Raw genomic sequence first — 16,809 nt, 5'->3', positions numbered from 1 at the left:
CTGTGAGATAATAACTCAGTGGTTTTTTTTGTAATTAATTGATCGTTAAACTTATGGATTTGATTTACACCTAATACTTTACGAAACATACAAAACAATATTAAAAAAAAAATAAAAAAAATTGTCTTTTTAAGTAATAAATTAATAGAAAAAAAATTTAATCAGAAAACCGTAATGTCTTACCCATCCTGTGTACCGATGACGTTTGTAAAATTAAATGAAGTATTTGGAGATCATGCAGGATTGGCATTACAACGGCGTGGATATAGGATAGGTAAAAATATCGGAGAAGGCTCGTATTGTAAAGTCAAAACGGCATTTAAAACTTATGAAAACGGTTTCACGCGAAAAATCGCCTGTAAAGTAATAAATAAGAAAAAAGCATCAAAAGATTTCGTAACGAAATTTTTACCGCGCGAATTAAGTATAATTAGAGTACTACGTCATCCTCACATCGTATCGGTATTGGATATAATTGAAATATCCGAACAAGTATACATATTTATGGATATTTGTGAAAAAGGTGATTTGCTGGATCACATACGAAATAAAGGACCGGTTATGGAGTCAAAAGCCAACTACTATTTCAAGTAAGTAATTTTTATTAATAATTACACCTCTTAAGTGATCCTAAGCTTTCTATAAATAAAATTTTGTTGTAAATACCCGATTTAATTGTACATAAATCACTAGTAAAAATTATACAATCACCTTTAAAAAGAATTACAAACATCTTATGCCAGGTTTATTAAGAGAAATGAGGAATTAAGTAATTTCCTGGTTCCCTTCTTAACTGTATCACCGGTTGAATATCAACTAGTCAAAACAAAAAAAATTCAACCCTATACCTTCATTCAATTCTCAAATAAGGGCTGGTTGTATAAAAAAAAATATATATATATACAGAGTTATCATAAAAGAACGGTGCGGGTTTGAACATGGTTTAAATTAAAACAGAATTACTTACAGCTTATGTTTTTTTATTTTTCAAATTTGTCGTCTCAAACATTTTTTTACATAATTAATAAATTTCAATATGTGCGCTATTAGTCGTTCGACAAATGTCCTAACGATACTCGACTTCTCTCCAAACATTAGTTAACATTTCTTCGTTAATGGTTGTCATTGCTTCATTAATCCTGTTTTTTAAGCGGTTTAGGTCGCGAATTTTTTGTGTATAAATAACGCTTTTGATGTACCCCCGCAAGAAAAAATCGCAAGATGTCAGGTCTGGACTCCTTGGAGGCCAAAGTACGGGTTCTTGCCGGCCAATCCATCGATCTCCAAATTTTTCGTTCAACTCGTCCGCGACCGATGCATTGAAGTGCGGGGGAGCACCATCTTGTTGGAAATGAAGTCGATGAATGTTTTCGAGTTCATCCGGCTAAGGAAAGCAATAATCAATTAACATGTCAAGATATACAACTCCATTAATTGTTTTTTTCAGCAAAGAAGAAAGGCCCTATTACACGAATCTTCATCACACCACACCAAAAATTAACTTTAGGCGAATCGCGTTGTTTCTCAATAATTGTGTATGGTTTTTCAGAGCCCCATATTCGTGAATTGTGTCTGTTAACACATCCATTCACATGGAATTAATCTGTAAACATTATATCATCTAAAAATGATTCGTTTTCGCTTATTATGACCAACATTTGAACAGCGAAATTGTAACGTTTTACCCCATCATCGGGTTTCAATTCCTGCAGTATCTGGATTTTATAAGCGTGTAATTTCAGTTTTTTACGTAAAACTTTGTGAACTGTTGATTTTAGAAAACCTAATTCGACGCTTCGACGGGGGATGGACTTCCCAGGACTTCTAATTGCCGATTGTTTAATTAGTTCAACCGTTTCTTGGTCTGCCGGTTGATTTCTGTTTCTTAACCGATCGTTTCTTCGAATCGTTTGAACCAACGTTTAATGTTATTTTTGTGTGGTGGATCTCTTCCGAATTCACGTCGAAACGCACGTTGAACTAAAATTACGGATTTTAATTCAGCCTTAATAAAACACACTTTGCTTTGTCTTTATCCGAAAACATAGTAACTCGCTAAACTCACCGCAACAACAATACAAGAACTGACGTTGCGGTTACAACTGCTGATAAACAAACTTTTGAGTTGGAGGCTTTCAGGGATACCAATATAAGATCTAGAAATTTTCCTACAATCTTCATATGAATTACTGAAACCGCACCATTCTTTTATGATAATCCTGTATATATATATATATATATATATATATATATATATATATATATGTTTCTTGGATTGTCCTTCTGTTCCGTTGTGAGATTTTTCGCATGTCCAAATCGTCTGACAAAATTTTATGTACGGTGAAAGTGTTTAAATTTAACTGTTCACTCATGATCCTTATTGTTAAACGACGGTCTGATCTCGCAAGAACCCTCAAACGCTCAACGTTTTCGTCAGATTTTGAAGTTGAAGGTCTCCCTGAGCGAGATTGATCTTCAACGTGTTCTCGGCCTTCCAAAAATGATTTGTGCCAGCGGAAAACTTGTGCTCTTGATAAGCAATGTTCCCCATAGGCCTGTTTCAACTTTTCAAAGGTCACACTCGCGGATTCCCCAAATTTAACACAAAACTTGATTGCACAACGTGGCTATAAATTCCGATGCTTCATTATCGTAACACACAACAAAAATACAACTTCATTGATGGCGCTGTCAAAAATAATGTGTTGGCTGAACAGAGTTGAAACTCGTACTGTGCATGTGGAAGGGATGAACAAACCGGTCTAGCATAGACCGGTAAACACAGCGTTGCCAGATCGGTCGCAGCGTTACCAATCTCATTACTTTTCTCACACACCTATATATATATATATATATATATATATATACAGAATATTTCTAAAATGGTGGGCTGTCTATACTTTTGGGATCCTGTCTAGAACAAACAAAAAATACCCTTAGGAAAAATAGCAATTTATCCTTCGTTCTTCTCTGTCCACTATTTTGTTATTTTTATATAAACATTTATATATTAAGTTCGAATAGAGGAATCACTTTAATATTTGCTAAGCGTTTTGATAATAAAGTTTAAAAATTAGTAAAAAATCAGGACTTAAATACCTTAGCAAATTACAAAATGGCGGTCATGTTTATTTTTCAATCCGTTATATCTCCATAAGTATAAGTATTATGAAAATGTATGTTATTGCTAAAATAGAATTGGAATAAAATGGAAATGTATCAAACCAGTCAAATTCATGAGGACAAAAAAAAATTATCTTTTATGATTACTCTGTATATTGCGGGTCTATTATTTCTATTGAGCATTGAGTGAACAGAATAGTACAGTTTGATTTCGACTTATTAACAGGAACTGAAAATAATATACATGAATGTAATAAATATTTTATAATGGCCGTTAGTAGTAATTGAAAATTCATAATTTATATTTAGCAAAGTGATAATATACGTACCTAGTTTGCACATAACAAAATTACAATATTTATTGGTACAGTAACGGTAGTACATCTATAATGAATTTGAATAATAGATACTGGCACAAATGTATTGATAGGAAACAGATTCTAATTAAAACGAAACAAAACTGAGACAAAAATATTATTAAATGTGATAAAAATGACAGCAATTAAGCAATAAAAGCGCATTTTAGATGTTAATTTAAAAAAAAAAAAAAAACAAAGAAATGTACTTAATGCATGTTTTATTGTTGAACAAGGCACTTTAAATAGTTTTTTTTTTTTAGGACACTTATTAACTTCATAAAAGTTCCACATGATCATCCCAACAAACCCGGAGGAGAAGACACCCACCTTGAGATATTACCGGTCACCACAGCACCTCCTTCGTTCCCTGAGAGGTTTAACCGGAGATCATCTTTAGACCCTCTGGACATCTCACAGTCATTAGCCAGGCCTCAGTCGGGATGCCACCGATATAAATGCCTCGGCAGATATTTACATTAGTAATTAAATTTTTTACGTCACGTACGCCTAAAACGGACATGTACACATCCAACCTTCTTTCTTTTTCCTGTTTAGCCTCCGGTAACTACCGTTTAGATAATTCTTCAGAGGATGATATGTATGAGTGTAGATGAAGTGTAGTCTTGTACATTCTAAGTTCGACCATTCCTGAGATGTGTAGTTAATTGAAACCCAACCACCAAAGAACACCGGTATCCACGATCTAGTATTCAAATCCGTGTAAAAATAACTGACTTTACTAGGACTTGAACGCTGTAACTCTCGACTTCCAAATCAGCTGATTTAGGAAGACGCGTTAACCACTAGACCAACCCGATGGGTACACATCCAACCTAACATGATTCTCTTAAACTAACTAACCGAGCCCGCGGAAGCGTGGACCCCGCGCCTAGTGTAAATTTTACAACACCGTTCGTAACTGTAAATGCCTCAGAAAACGAACGAGTTGTAAGTCAAATAAGTGCTACACTCATACCAATCAAAATTATGTTTTACGCAACATACAAATTCAAACCTACACCCAATAAGTCGACCAAATTTCACCTAATAAAGGAAACGTAACCTCATTCCGCGCAGGAGTCGGGGACAAACAGCGCACTTCCACACAGTACCATCATGGAGTCTCGCGCGGCATTACCAAGTCACAATCAGGGACCGCCACCGGCAGGACGAAGCCACGCCACCAGTTGTACGGGCTACCGTACCCCGGCAGCGCGGCCACCCCCGCCAATGGGAGCCTCAAATTGAATCACAAACGATACCAACATAACCGTGGCAAGATGCCAATGCGCTTACCTCCAACCAATCCAATTCCTAGTTCCTTTCCTTTTTCTTGTTTAGCCCCCGGTAATTACCTTTCAGATAATGAATGAGGATGATATGTATGAGTGTAAATGAAGTGTAGTCTTGTACATTCTCAGTTCGACCATTCCTGAGATGTGTGGTTAATTGAAACTCAACCACCAGAGAACTCCGGTATTCATGATCTAGTATTCAAATCCGTATAAAAATAACTGACTTACTAGGACTTGAACGCTTGAACTCTCGACTTTCAAATCAGCTGATTTGGGAAGACGCGTTCACCACTAGACCAACCCGGTGGGTTTAGGCCGGAACCCTAGCCACCCGAGATCTTAGGATGATCAAATACCTCGATTAAATTCCCTCTGGAGACCTAAAAAAACCACTCCTCGCCGGTTCATCAAATACGGAAATCCAGAAAGAAATGTCTCATGTTCCCTAACAGCTCGTGAACGTTCGACCTCATCGTAGAAAAACATAGAAGACATGGTCACAGTATCATCAATCCCACAATCCGGTCATTGATTCGATTCCACCAAACGAAACCCAGCCAAACTCGTCCGAAATGCACCATGCCCGGAGAGAAACTGTGTGACATACCGACGGAGGAAACACATATAATTGCATCTAAATCAGACACTACAGGAAATATACCTGTAGGAGATTCGATCCACCTGACCTACCAAGACGCAAGGCCCCGGTCTTCAATCTCCTGCTTTCGTTTTAATGTGTACATGAGAACCTTTTGTGGCGTGAAAATTTCTAGACCATTGATTCTCAAATGTTTTCGACCACTCCTCAAATTGAGAATCAAAGATTTTCTAGCGCCCCCAAAATTTTTAAACTTAACATCTGTTAAAAATAATAATAATTGCAATTGATGTTTTTAAGATTCGCCTTTAAAAAGAGCAATTGCAATTATTATTTTTAAATATTTCGTATCATATTTTTGAGTTGAAACTTACATTTTAAATGAGAGGAATTAAAACGCCTATTTAATCATATTTGGAAGTATTTTTATTAGAATTGCTTTCAAAAAAAATTACAATTGTATCTAAATAGTTATATAACAATAATAGTGACAGCATATTCAACTGATTTTGGGCTAAGTTATAATCGAGTAATACATGTTAGTCTCAATCTTTAAAGATCTTAATACCTCGGCAAAAAATGAGAAAAATCCTAAACCTGCAACGCTACAATAAAAACCTCACAACTTGTTATTAAAGCTAAATAAAAACCCTTTAATTTCCATATTTATTTATATCAGTATGTTACTTAGATCGGAAGATATGCAGTGTTAAAAACAAAAGTGGTCTTTTCCCTTTAAAAAGGTATATTTTGCTTCAGAAAAATCAATACAAAAACAATATACCTCGGTAAAAAAACTTCCCCAGACGGGTGGAGTTGGTGAGGGAATTTAGGTTCAGTCGGTAGAGCGCAGGAACATATACCCACTTTAATTAACACCTTGCGGAACCTGTGGCGAGTCCAACGCTGCCCCTTATGGGGCGTACGTAACTCGTATTCCCCTCCTCATCAAAAAAAGAAGTATTATTAGATAATAACTTAATAAAATACCTGCTTAAAAAAACTAATAGTTCAACGATACTTAATTTAAATTTTTGTGTACACAAAAACAAATACGTAATTAGTTTTTATTAATTACCTTCTCTTTCGCCGTTCCAGTGTGTTTTTGGACAGATTTGGTGATCAAAGAACCCTTGCTTTCCGCCATCTTCTGATTGCTACTGAAAAAACCAACTAAACCGCTTTCATATTCCTTCCACCGACTAAACTATAAAAGGGAACGAACAAGGAACGTTCCGTATACACACGGAGTAAAAAAAAAACTACCTTCCACTAGTACGCCAGGGTCGGCACTGCGGGAGCAAGAGTGCTCTGTCCCCCTCAGTCTTGTGTCCAGCTTTCTATGTGCGCATGCGCACAACAGCCAAACACCACGCCGCTGAAACTGTGAAGCGCACAGTTCCGTACAAAGATTTTTGTAACTTTTCATAAACTGAGGGATGGCTACTGACATTAAGCTTAAGGATTATTTATTGTATAAATAAAAAGAAAAAAGGAGTCATTATACAGAACGTTTCATAATGTTCTTCGGAGTTTCGAAAATTCATTAGCAAAAAACTATTTCACTCATAAGAATAAAACAAGTACTGTACGAAAGAGTACTTCAAATAGTTTTTTCCACATATACTAGACAGTTAGTAAACCATTTGCTCACTAGGCGTCGACAGTAAAGGAAATGGCTGCCACGGGAAGCAAGAAATCGTTTTGTGTGTTAGAATTTCACTTGTCAAAGTCGGTAATTTCTGTGCAACGTGCGTTTCGGTTGAAATTTCATAAGGAGCCACCAAGTGACAATTCAATTCGTGCACGGTATAAACAACTCAGTGAAACCGGTTGTTTGTGCAAGCGAAAATCAACTGGTCGTCCATCAACCTCAGAAGTCAATGTCGAACGTGTGCGTGCAAGTTTCACTCGCAGCCCGTCAAAATCGACTGCAGCTGCAGGCAGAGAATTAAAAATTCCGAAAACAACAGTGTGGAGAGTTCTCCGTAAACGTTTATTATTCAAACCGTACCATCTTCGATTAATCCAGTGTCTTTTTGACGGAGATAAAATACGTATTCTCGATTTTTGTTTACAGTTACAGGAAAAGATGTTGTTAGATGAAGGTTTTCTAAACAAGATAATTTTCAGCGATGAAGCTACTTTCCACATTAGCGGCAAAGTAAACGGTCATAACCTGCGAGTTTTGGGAACTGAAAACCCACACGCTTACGTGTAACACATTCGGGATTCTCCGAAAGTAAAAGTGTTTTGTGCGATCTCTCGTGAGGCAGTGTATGGGCCGTTCTTTTTTATGTAAACGATAGGCATGATATACCTAGATATGTTACAATTATGGCTTATGCCACAGCTACTCAACGACTTCATTTTCCAGTAAGATGGTTGTCCTGCCCGTTTTCATAACGAGGTTCGACATACCTTAACACAACATTACCTTGGCGCTGGATAGGACGTGCGTCTGAAGAAGACCAACACATTATGCTGTGGCCACCAAGATCTCCAGACCTCACGCCATGTAATTTCTTTCTCTGAGGTTACGTGAAAGATAACGTGTTTATCCCACCGATGCCGCACGATATCGCTGAGCTAAAGGATCGCATAATCAATGCGATCAACTCTATCGAAAATAACATGTTAGAACGAGTTTGTCAAGAGCTAGACTTTCGTGTTGATGTGTGCCGTGTCACCAGAGGAGCACATATTGAACATTTATAGATTTTAACAAAAACTGTTTGAGTTCCTGCATCACCTCGTACAATTTTCATTTAGGTAAGTGAAATGCTCTGTATTAAATGTTATCGATAATTAAGTGGAAATGAGTGCTACAATTCTACAGTGCCTATACGCGAGCCACCACTAGTAAACTGGTTGTTTATATATATTATAACTGATACTGCTTTATAGTATATCTTCAATCTGTATACCTGTATACCTGGAAAAATTAATAATTTTTACTATGCAGTTTATTCGATGAGGTTCCTTTGTACTGCACAACTCCAAAAAAATTTGAAACAGAAACTGATTCAACCCTTTATGTTTGTATCTCTCTCTCTCTCTCTCTCTCTCTCTCTCTCTCTCTCTATCTCTCTCTCTCTCTCTCTCTCTCTCTCTCTCTCTCTCTCTCTCTCTCTCTCTCTCTCTCTCTCTCTGTCTGTGTGTGTGTGTGTGTGTGTGTGTGTGTGTGTGTGTGTGTGTGTGTGTGTGTGTGTGTGTGTGTGTGTGTGTGTGTGTGTGTGTGTGTGTGTGTGTGTGTGTTGTAATATACATATTCAAAATAATTCACTTACTATGAACAGGAATTAAAAAATCTAAACATACAATTGTTTTTTCTTAATTTATAAAATCCCCTCCCCCCAAGTTTTTGTAATTAATGCCGACCTCCATGGCGGAGTTGTAGCGTCTTATGTTTTCATTCAAAAGGAAAAGATAATAACCTTCTTCTTCTTTTATTATAATTATATCTTAGAACAAAACAAAAAAGTTATTTATTTTTATAATAAAAAAAAAACATATTTTTTTAATAAATTTTTATAATTTGTTTATTGTGCCAGACAGTTGGTTTCAGCAACAGAATATCTTCATTCTTTAGACATCAGTCACAGAGATTTAAAATGTGAAAATGTACTTTTATCATCAAAAGACTGTGTAAAAATAACGGATTTCGGTTTCGCTAGATGGTGCAGAGATTCGCAAACACGTAAAAGAATATTAAGTGAAACATTCTGTGGTAGTGCAGCATACGCGGCACCGGAAATTCTGCAAGTAAATTTATCAAATAATTTTTTATACTTAATTACATGTCTAAGATTAAATACGATAACTAGATGTAAACGGTTATCGATTTTAATTTTCCTTTACAAGAAAAGCTAAAAATAATCGAGATTTAGATACGTCATCCTCCTCCATATAAAAGGTAAGCTAAATTTATTAGCAATAAATGCCCTTACCCTTTTTAGCTTTAGATAATATGTATTCTTTAATCTAAGAAATGGGGAAACAATAAATATAAAGAAATTTACGAGAAAGGAAAAATCACTGGAAAAAATACTACAAAAAATCAAAAGAAATGAGACAAAACAATTTCTGTAAAATGTTGACTAAACTATTGTGTACGACCAAAATGAAAAGAATTCAAAGCAAGGTTGATTCACTTTGGACGTATTCTTCTGATATGCTGTGATCATAAATTTAACTTAAAAAGCTATTAGATATATAAAAAATACATTTCATAACTCTGGACATGCATTTTTTAATTGTTATTCTTGGTGATCATAAAAAGCTGCTACGAGTTATTAGAAGAAATCTCAGGAAATCCTAAGATACTCCAGAATTTATAAAAGTATTCCTTTTTAGATCTCACAAAGAATATTCAGCAAATCCGGAGAAATTTGAGGATTTACAAAAATAGTCCTTTTTTAGATCTTACAAAGAATATCCAGGATTTACAGAAACAGGCTTTTTTATGTCTTACAAAGAATATCCAGCCAATCTGAGAAATTCCAGATATTACAGAAATAATCCTTTTTAGGACTTACAAAGAAACACCCTGAGAAATTTCAGCAATCCTGAGAAAATCCAAAATTTACAAAAGTAGTCCTTTTAGGACAAAGAATATCCAGTCAATCTGAGAAATTCCAGGTATTACGAGAATAATCATTTTTAGGATTTACAAAGGAATCCAAGGAATTACAAAAGTAGTCCTTTTTAAAACTTACAAAGAAGCATCCAAGCAATCCTGATAAATTCCAGGATTTACAAAAGTAGTCCTTTTTAGGACTTACAAAGGAACACCCAAGAGCAATCCTGAGAAATTCCAGGATTTACAAATGTAGTCCTTTTTAGGACTTACAAAGAATATTCAGGAAATCTGAGAAATTCCAGGTATTACAAAAGTAATCCTTTTTAGGACTTACAAAGAAATCCAAGGAATTACAAAAGTAATCCTTTTTAGGACTTACAAAGAAACACCCTGAGAAATTTCAGCAATCCTGAGAAAATCCAGAATTTACAAAGGTAGTCCTTTTAGGACTTATAAAGGAACATCAAGCAATCCTGAAAAATTCCAGAATTTACAAAAGTAGTCCTTTTTAGGACTTACAAAGAATATCCAGTCAATCTGAGTAATTCCAGGTATTACGAGAATAATCATTTTTAGGATTTACAAAGGAATCCAAGGAATAACAAAAGTAGTCCTTTTTAAAACTTACAATGAAACATCCAAGTAATCCTGATAAATTCCAGGATTTACAAAAGTAGTCTTTTTAGGACTTACAAAGGAACATCCAAGAGCAATCCTGAGAAATTCCAGGATTAACAAATGTAGTCCTTTTTAGAGAAAATATTCAGGCAATCTGAGAAATTCCAGGTATTAAAAAAATAATCCTTTTTAATACTTGCAAAGGAATCTAAGGAATTACAAAAGTATTCCTTTTTAGGACTTAAGAAACATCCAAGCAATCCTGAGAAATTCCAGGATTAACAAATGTAGTCCTTTTTAGAGAGAATATTCAGGCAATCTGAGAAATTCCAGGTATTAAAAAAATAATCCTTTTTAAGACTTGCAAAGGAATCTAAGGAATTACAAAAGTATTCCTTTTTAGGACTTAAGAAACATCCAAGCAATCCTGAGAAATTCCAGCATTTACAAAAGTAGTCCTTTTTAGGACTTACAAAGAATATCCAGTCAATCTGAGAAATTCCGGGTATTACGAAAATAATCATTTTTAGGACTTACAAAGGAGTCCAAGGAATTACCAAAGTATTCCTTTTTAAGACTTACAAAGAAACATCCAAGCAATCTTGAGAAATTCCAGGATTTACAAATGTAGCCCTTTTTAGGACTAAACAAAGAATATTCAGGCGATTCTGAGAAATTCCAGGTATTACAAAAATAGTCCTTTTTAAGACTTACAAAGAAACATCCAAGCAATCTTGAGAAATTCCAGGATATACAAATGTAGCCCCTTTTTAGGACTTAACAAAGAATATTCAGGCGATTCTGAGAAATTCCAGGTATTACAAAAATAATCATTTTTAGGACTTACAAAGGAACATTCAAGAGCCTGATAAATTAAAGGATTTACAAAGATAATCCTTTTTAGGACTTACCAAGGAATCCAAGGAATTACAAAGGTATTCTGTCCTTTTTAGAACTTAGAAATCAACTCTAGTAAATTATATTGAGCTGATCTTAGATATCAAATAAAAGATCAGCCTTTTCAAGGGTGGTAATAACTCCTTTGTGAACTGTTTAATTGGCTGAAATAAGGTTAGCAATGAATGAATTAAATTTCTCGACAATAAGCAACATCATATGTTAAAATATAAGATGAAAATGGAACCATCTAGACAAAACAATCGCTTTGAAAAAGCTTCCTTTATCGTTTGTTTAAAATTAACACATGTTTATCCAATAAGTCCCTTAGATAATTTCTACGTAACAATGTTTTACGCTATTACTGTGAAGTAAATTTAAACTAGTAAATATAGTTGGAAGGTATTTTAAAATATGGCCAAAATTGATAAATTTGTTATACATCTATCTGAATTATATTGTATACCGCTTCACCAGTCATCCGTAGCATCTCTTTTTCATCCGGTAGGTTCTGGGTTCAAATCCCGGTCAGGGGTTACCATTTTTTATTAAAAAATTGATTTTTCATTAGTAACGGTAATTGAGCGATTAGCCTATAATTTTAGCAAAAATAAACAGATATTTCCAATTCTGTTGGACACTTTAATCCCAATAATACAATTTTATTTAATATGCGACATTAGTAATTTAGGCCAATAATCTGAAAGATTAAAAAAAATAAAGTACGGTTACTTTCTCAACGGACCTCATACATACATAATTTCCCGGTGAATTCACAGGGAAAGTAAAATTATATTTTTGAAGCTATTAATTAATAGATATTTGAAAGTTTAAAAAGAAAATTCAATTACATTTAAGATTTTAAAATTTTATCAACCGAGTAATATTTTTTCCCGAAAGGAAGATTTAATTTAATTTTAAATAAAATTAATGAGATATTTTTACCTCTTCATAAACAATTAATTAAAAAATAAAAACTGAGAAAGTCAATTACTATAAACCAAAGCATGACAACGGAAAGTTATGTTGTCAAATTTTTTTATTATTTTCCCGTCTAGATAGCGCTATTGTAGGGCTATATCTCTAGAAGGGAAAGTAAAGGTAATTTAGGCATATGAAATTTTCACCAAATTTTTACGTTTTTACACCTAAGAAACCCAAAAAAACCGGATGGAAAATTCCCAGATGTTAATGTCCGTATACTTTTCCTGAAACCAAATTGGTCTTCAATTTGGTTTCAGGAAAAGTATAGGGACAAGGGAAGCAATTTTAGGCCTCAGATTAATAGTAGAAGGAAGATTAAAGAAAAAAAAACCGATATACATGGCATTTATAGATTCAGAAACGGCATTTGATAACGACTAGAAAATGTTCAGCATTTTAAAAAATTTAGTGTTCAAGTATAGAGATAGAACAATTGCTAACATTCACAAGAACCAAATTTCAACAGCAATAATCGAAGAGCATAAGAAAAAAGCAGTAATAAAAAAATCTGACAAGAATGTCCCCTATACCCGTTACTTTTTAATCTTTACATGGAACTAGCAGTTAATGATGTTAAAGAACAATTTAGATCCGGAGTAACAGTACAAGGTGAAAAGATACATGCTACGATTTGCTGATGATATAGTAATTCTAGCTGAGATTAAAAAAAGATTTAGAAGAAACAATGAATGGCATGGATGAAGTCCTACGCAAGAACTAACGCATGAAAATAAACAAGAACAAAATGAAAGTAATGAAATGTAGTAGAAATAACAAAGATGGACCACTGAATGTAAAAATAGGAATAGAAAAGACTATGGAGATAGAAGAATTTTGTTATTTAGGAAGTAGAATTACTAAAGATGGACGAAGCAGGAACGATATAAAATGCCGAATAGCACAGGTGAAACGACCCTTCAGTAAGAAATATAATTTGTTTACATCAAAAATTAATTTAAATATCAGAAAAACATTTTTGAAAGTGTATGTTTGGAGTGTCGCTTTATATGGAAGTGAAACTTGGACGATCGGAGTATCTGAGAAGAAAAAATTAGAAGCTTTTGAAATTCGGTGCTATAGAAGAATGTTAAAAATCAGACGGGTGGATAAGGTAACAAATGAAGAGGTATTGCGGCAAATAGATGAAGAAAGAAGCACTTGGAAAAATATAGTTAAAAGAAGAGACAGACTTATAAGTCACATATTAAGGTATCTTGGAATAGTCACTTAAATATTGGACGGACAGGTAGAAGAAAAAATTGTGCAGGCAGGCAACGTTTAGAGTATGTAAAACAAATTGTTGGGGATGTAGGATGTAGAGGGTATACCGAAATGAAATTACTTGCACTAGATAGGGAATCTTGGAGAGTTGCAACAAACCAGTCAAATGACTGAAGACAAAAACAAGAAGAAATCTGACCTGAAAGATTGAAAAAAAAAAATAGATTCCAGAATTGTATTTTTTGTTGTTTCCTAAAAATTTGGGGTAAAAAACAAAAGATTAGGGTTAAAAACACAGTATTTTATGTCTGGCTTGAAATAACTTTATTAAATGTGTAATAAATACATAAAAAGTATAATAAAAACACTTGTACTATAGAGAATATTTTCTTGAGTAATATGGTATGCCCACAAAACCTAAATACAGATATATAAGAATTTCGAAATTATTAAAAAATTCCTTTCGGCACGCCGGAAGGCTCAAGTAGATTTAAACTTTAAAAAATTACTTTTTATTTACAGATAAAAGATTATAGATAACGTTTGGAATATGTAAAACAAATTATTAGGGATGTAGGATGTAGGGGGTATACCGAAATGAAACGACTAGCACTAGGTAGGGAATCTTGGAGATCTGCATCAAACCAGTCAAATGACTGAAGCCAAAAAAAATGTACCGTGTGTATTTTCATTGTGGCACCGTATATCTACCTTACATCTCCAGAACTACTGGACCGATTTTGACCAAACTTGATCAGATTAGTGCTATTAATATGGGGCATTGATGTTTATTAAATTTTCAACTTAAAAGGTCAAGGGTATGAGACTGTAGAGCAAGGTCCCCCTCAGTATCTCGAGATTTCGCCCAATAAAGGTCTTATTTTTCTTCGGCACATTTGTTAAAAATTAGAAAATATTTCTCCAAAAAAATTGTACAAAATCGTACCCCGACCTTAAAAAATGCTCTAAACTAAGTGGGTAAGTGACTAAGTGGGTAAACTACGTCACAATAGTACCCCCGGTCACCACAAGAAGCGCTAGTGTAGCACTCACATACAGCTATACAAAAAATATTACGTTTAAATAAAATTATAAATATTTTTAATTAATCTGGGTGAGTGTGTGTGTAAGCCATGCATCAAACAAATCCCGTTCGGCATGCCGGAAAGCGAAGGTAGATTTCACCGGTTTTTAAGTAGGGGATAAAAGAGATTTCCATCTTAAAGTTAAGAAAAACTTTAAATTTACTCAATACGACAATGGTTGCATGTGAAAAAATGTTTCGCATGATTAGTTTACGACAAGCCCCATCTTCTTACAATTCCAGCAATATTTTGATCATCCCTTGCCGTAAGGGTTGATCATATTAAAAATTATTTAAGACAAAATTTTTTGATAATGTTTAGAGGACTAACAAACACTTTAAACCGATTCGATACCGTGCCTATTAAGGGAGGAATGATTTTTTTATCCTCAAAACCTCACGTTTTCCACCCCCTGGGTCAATGGTTGATGATATCAAAAAACTTTACTTACAGTTTTAGGCCCTTATCCAAAGAATAGTAGGAACAAACTCAATATTTTAGTTAATACGAAAGTTACAGCGATATTTTTTTTTTTCGAAAAAGCTGCTCCGTTTTTACTCCCATGGTCCGATTTAGGCCGTTAACAAACTCAAACGAGATTTTCGGACGAGTTATTTTTAAGGAACAATTTTAAAGTGATAACGTAAAATTACGGCAGTTATCGTGTCCACAAGAAAGTAAAATAAATAAATATATATATATATATATATATATATATACGAGGTGCGACAATAAAGTAATGAGACTGATGTGAAAAAAATGTTGTTTACCGTTTTAGTCATGTTTAGTGTTGAATTGAGAAAAAAGTCGCACGGAGCGATATCTGGTGAATAAGGTGGCTGTGGTAGTACTGAAATTTGTTTTGAGGTTAAAAATTGCTGTACTGATAGAGCAGTATGGGATGGCGCATTATCGTGATGCAGAATCCAATTATCAGCAATGTTGGCACGAACACGAAGAACTCGTTTACGAAGTCTTTCTAAAAATTCTTTGTAGAAATATCGGTTAACTGTTTGTCCAGGAGGCATCCACTCTTTCTATATAATTCCCTTGGAATCGAAGAAGCACACAAGCGTGCATTTCACTTTTGACTTTGACATGCGAGCTTTTTTTTGGTCTGGGTGATCCCTTTGAGCACCGTTGCGAACTTTGGCGTTTTGTCTCTGGATCGCATTGAAAAACCAACCTTCATCATCGGTGATAACACGGCTCAACAAATCTGAATTGACTTCCGTTTGCTTTAACAGATCGGCTGCCACATTTTCCCGTGTTTCTCGCTGTTGTGTGAGATTTTTGGGGACCATTTTTGCACAAATCTTTCTCGTACCAAGATCTTAAGTTAATATTAGACGAACCGTTTCTCGATCGATGTTGAGTTCTTCTGCGATCATTTTCACGGATAATCTTCGATCAGATCGTACGATTTCACGCATCCTGGTCAAGTTGACATCTGTCCGTGAGGTTGACGGTCGTCCACTGCGGGTCTTCATCTTCAACATTCGTTTTGCCTTCACTAAAAATTTTATGCCACCGAAAAACTTGAGCTCTTGACATAACCTCCTCTCCAAAAGCCTTCTGAAGCTTACCGTAAGTTGTCGTCGCGTTTTCACCCGATTTAACGCAAAAAGAAATGGCATACCGTCGCGCAATATTTTGCGGTTTCATTTCTGTGACGAGAGACGCAAACACATGTTCACTTATTACAGCACAACTCACGACTGAGCAGTTGCATCAATGTGCCGCTTGGACTAGGAGTAGCTTATAGACCAAGGTCAAAGATGGTGTGCCTACGCAAGCTGCAGGGTTGCCACATCTTGCAAAGAAAAATCAGTCTCATTACTTGCACCTCGTATATATATATATATATATATATATATATATATATATATACATAGTCGAATCATGGTACTCATTACAATGGTAGATTTCTTATGAAATTTACCTAAAAGCAGCGGGATGGGAAAGTTTTTTCCTGGGCGAAAAATGCTTCGGTGTTATCGTTCGGAAAACGTTCGGAAGATGGGAAAGTCCAACAATTGTTAACTTT

The 16,809-nt window shown here is 34.7% G+C and overlaps 1 protein-coding gene across 1 annotated transcript in view; it reads left to right on the top strand.

Moving 5' to 3' along the window:
* The first annotated feature begins 198 nt into the window (after positions 1 to 198).
* The window catches only part of LOC142334034 (testis-specific serine/threonine-protein kinase 3-like), a 34,384-nt gene continuing 17,773 nt past the window's right edge, over positions 199 to 16,809 (top strand). The window contains exons 1-2 of the mRNA XM_075381699.1: positions 199 to 590; positions 8,930 to 9,140. Of these exons, the coding sequence (XP_075237814.1) occupies positions 199 to 590; positions 8,930 to 9,140 (603 nt within the window). The remainder of the gene's footprint in view (positions 591 to 8,929; positions 9,141 to 16,809) is intronic.

The sequence above is a fragment of the Lycorma delicatula genome, chromosome 13 (genome assembly GCF_047948215.1).
Source record: "Lycorma delicatula isolate Av1 chromosome 13, ASM4794821v1, whole genome shotgun sequence".
NCBI classification, from domain to species: domain Eukaryota; kingdom Metazoa; phylum Arthropoda; class Insecta; order Hemiptera; family Fulgoridae; genus Lycorma; species Lycorma delicatula.
Note: the sequence above shows the minus strand (reverse complement) of the source record. Positions and strands in the feature narration are given on the sequence as shown.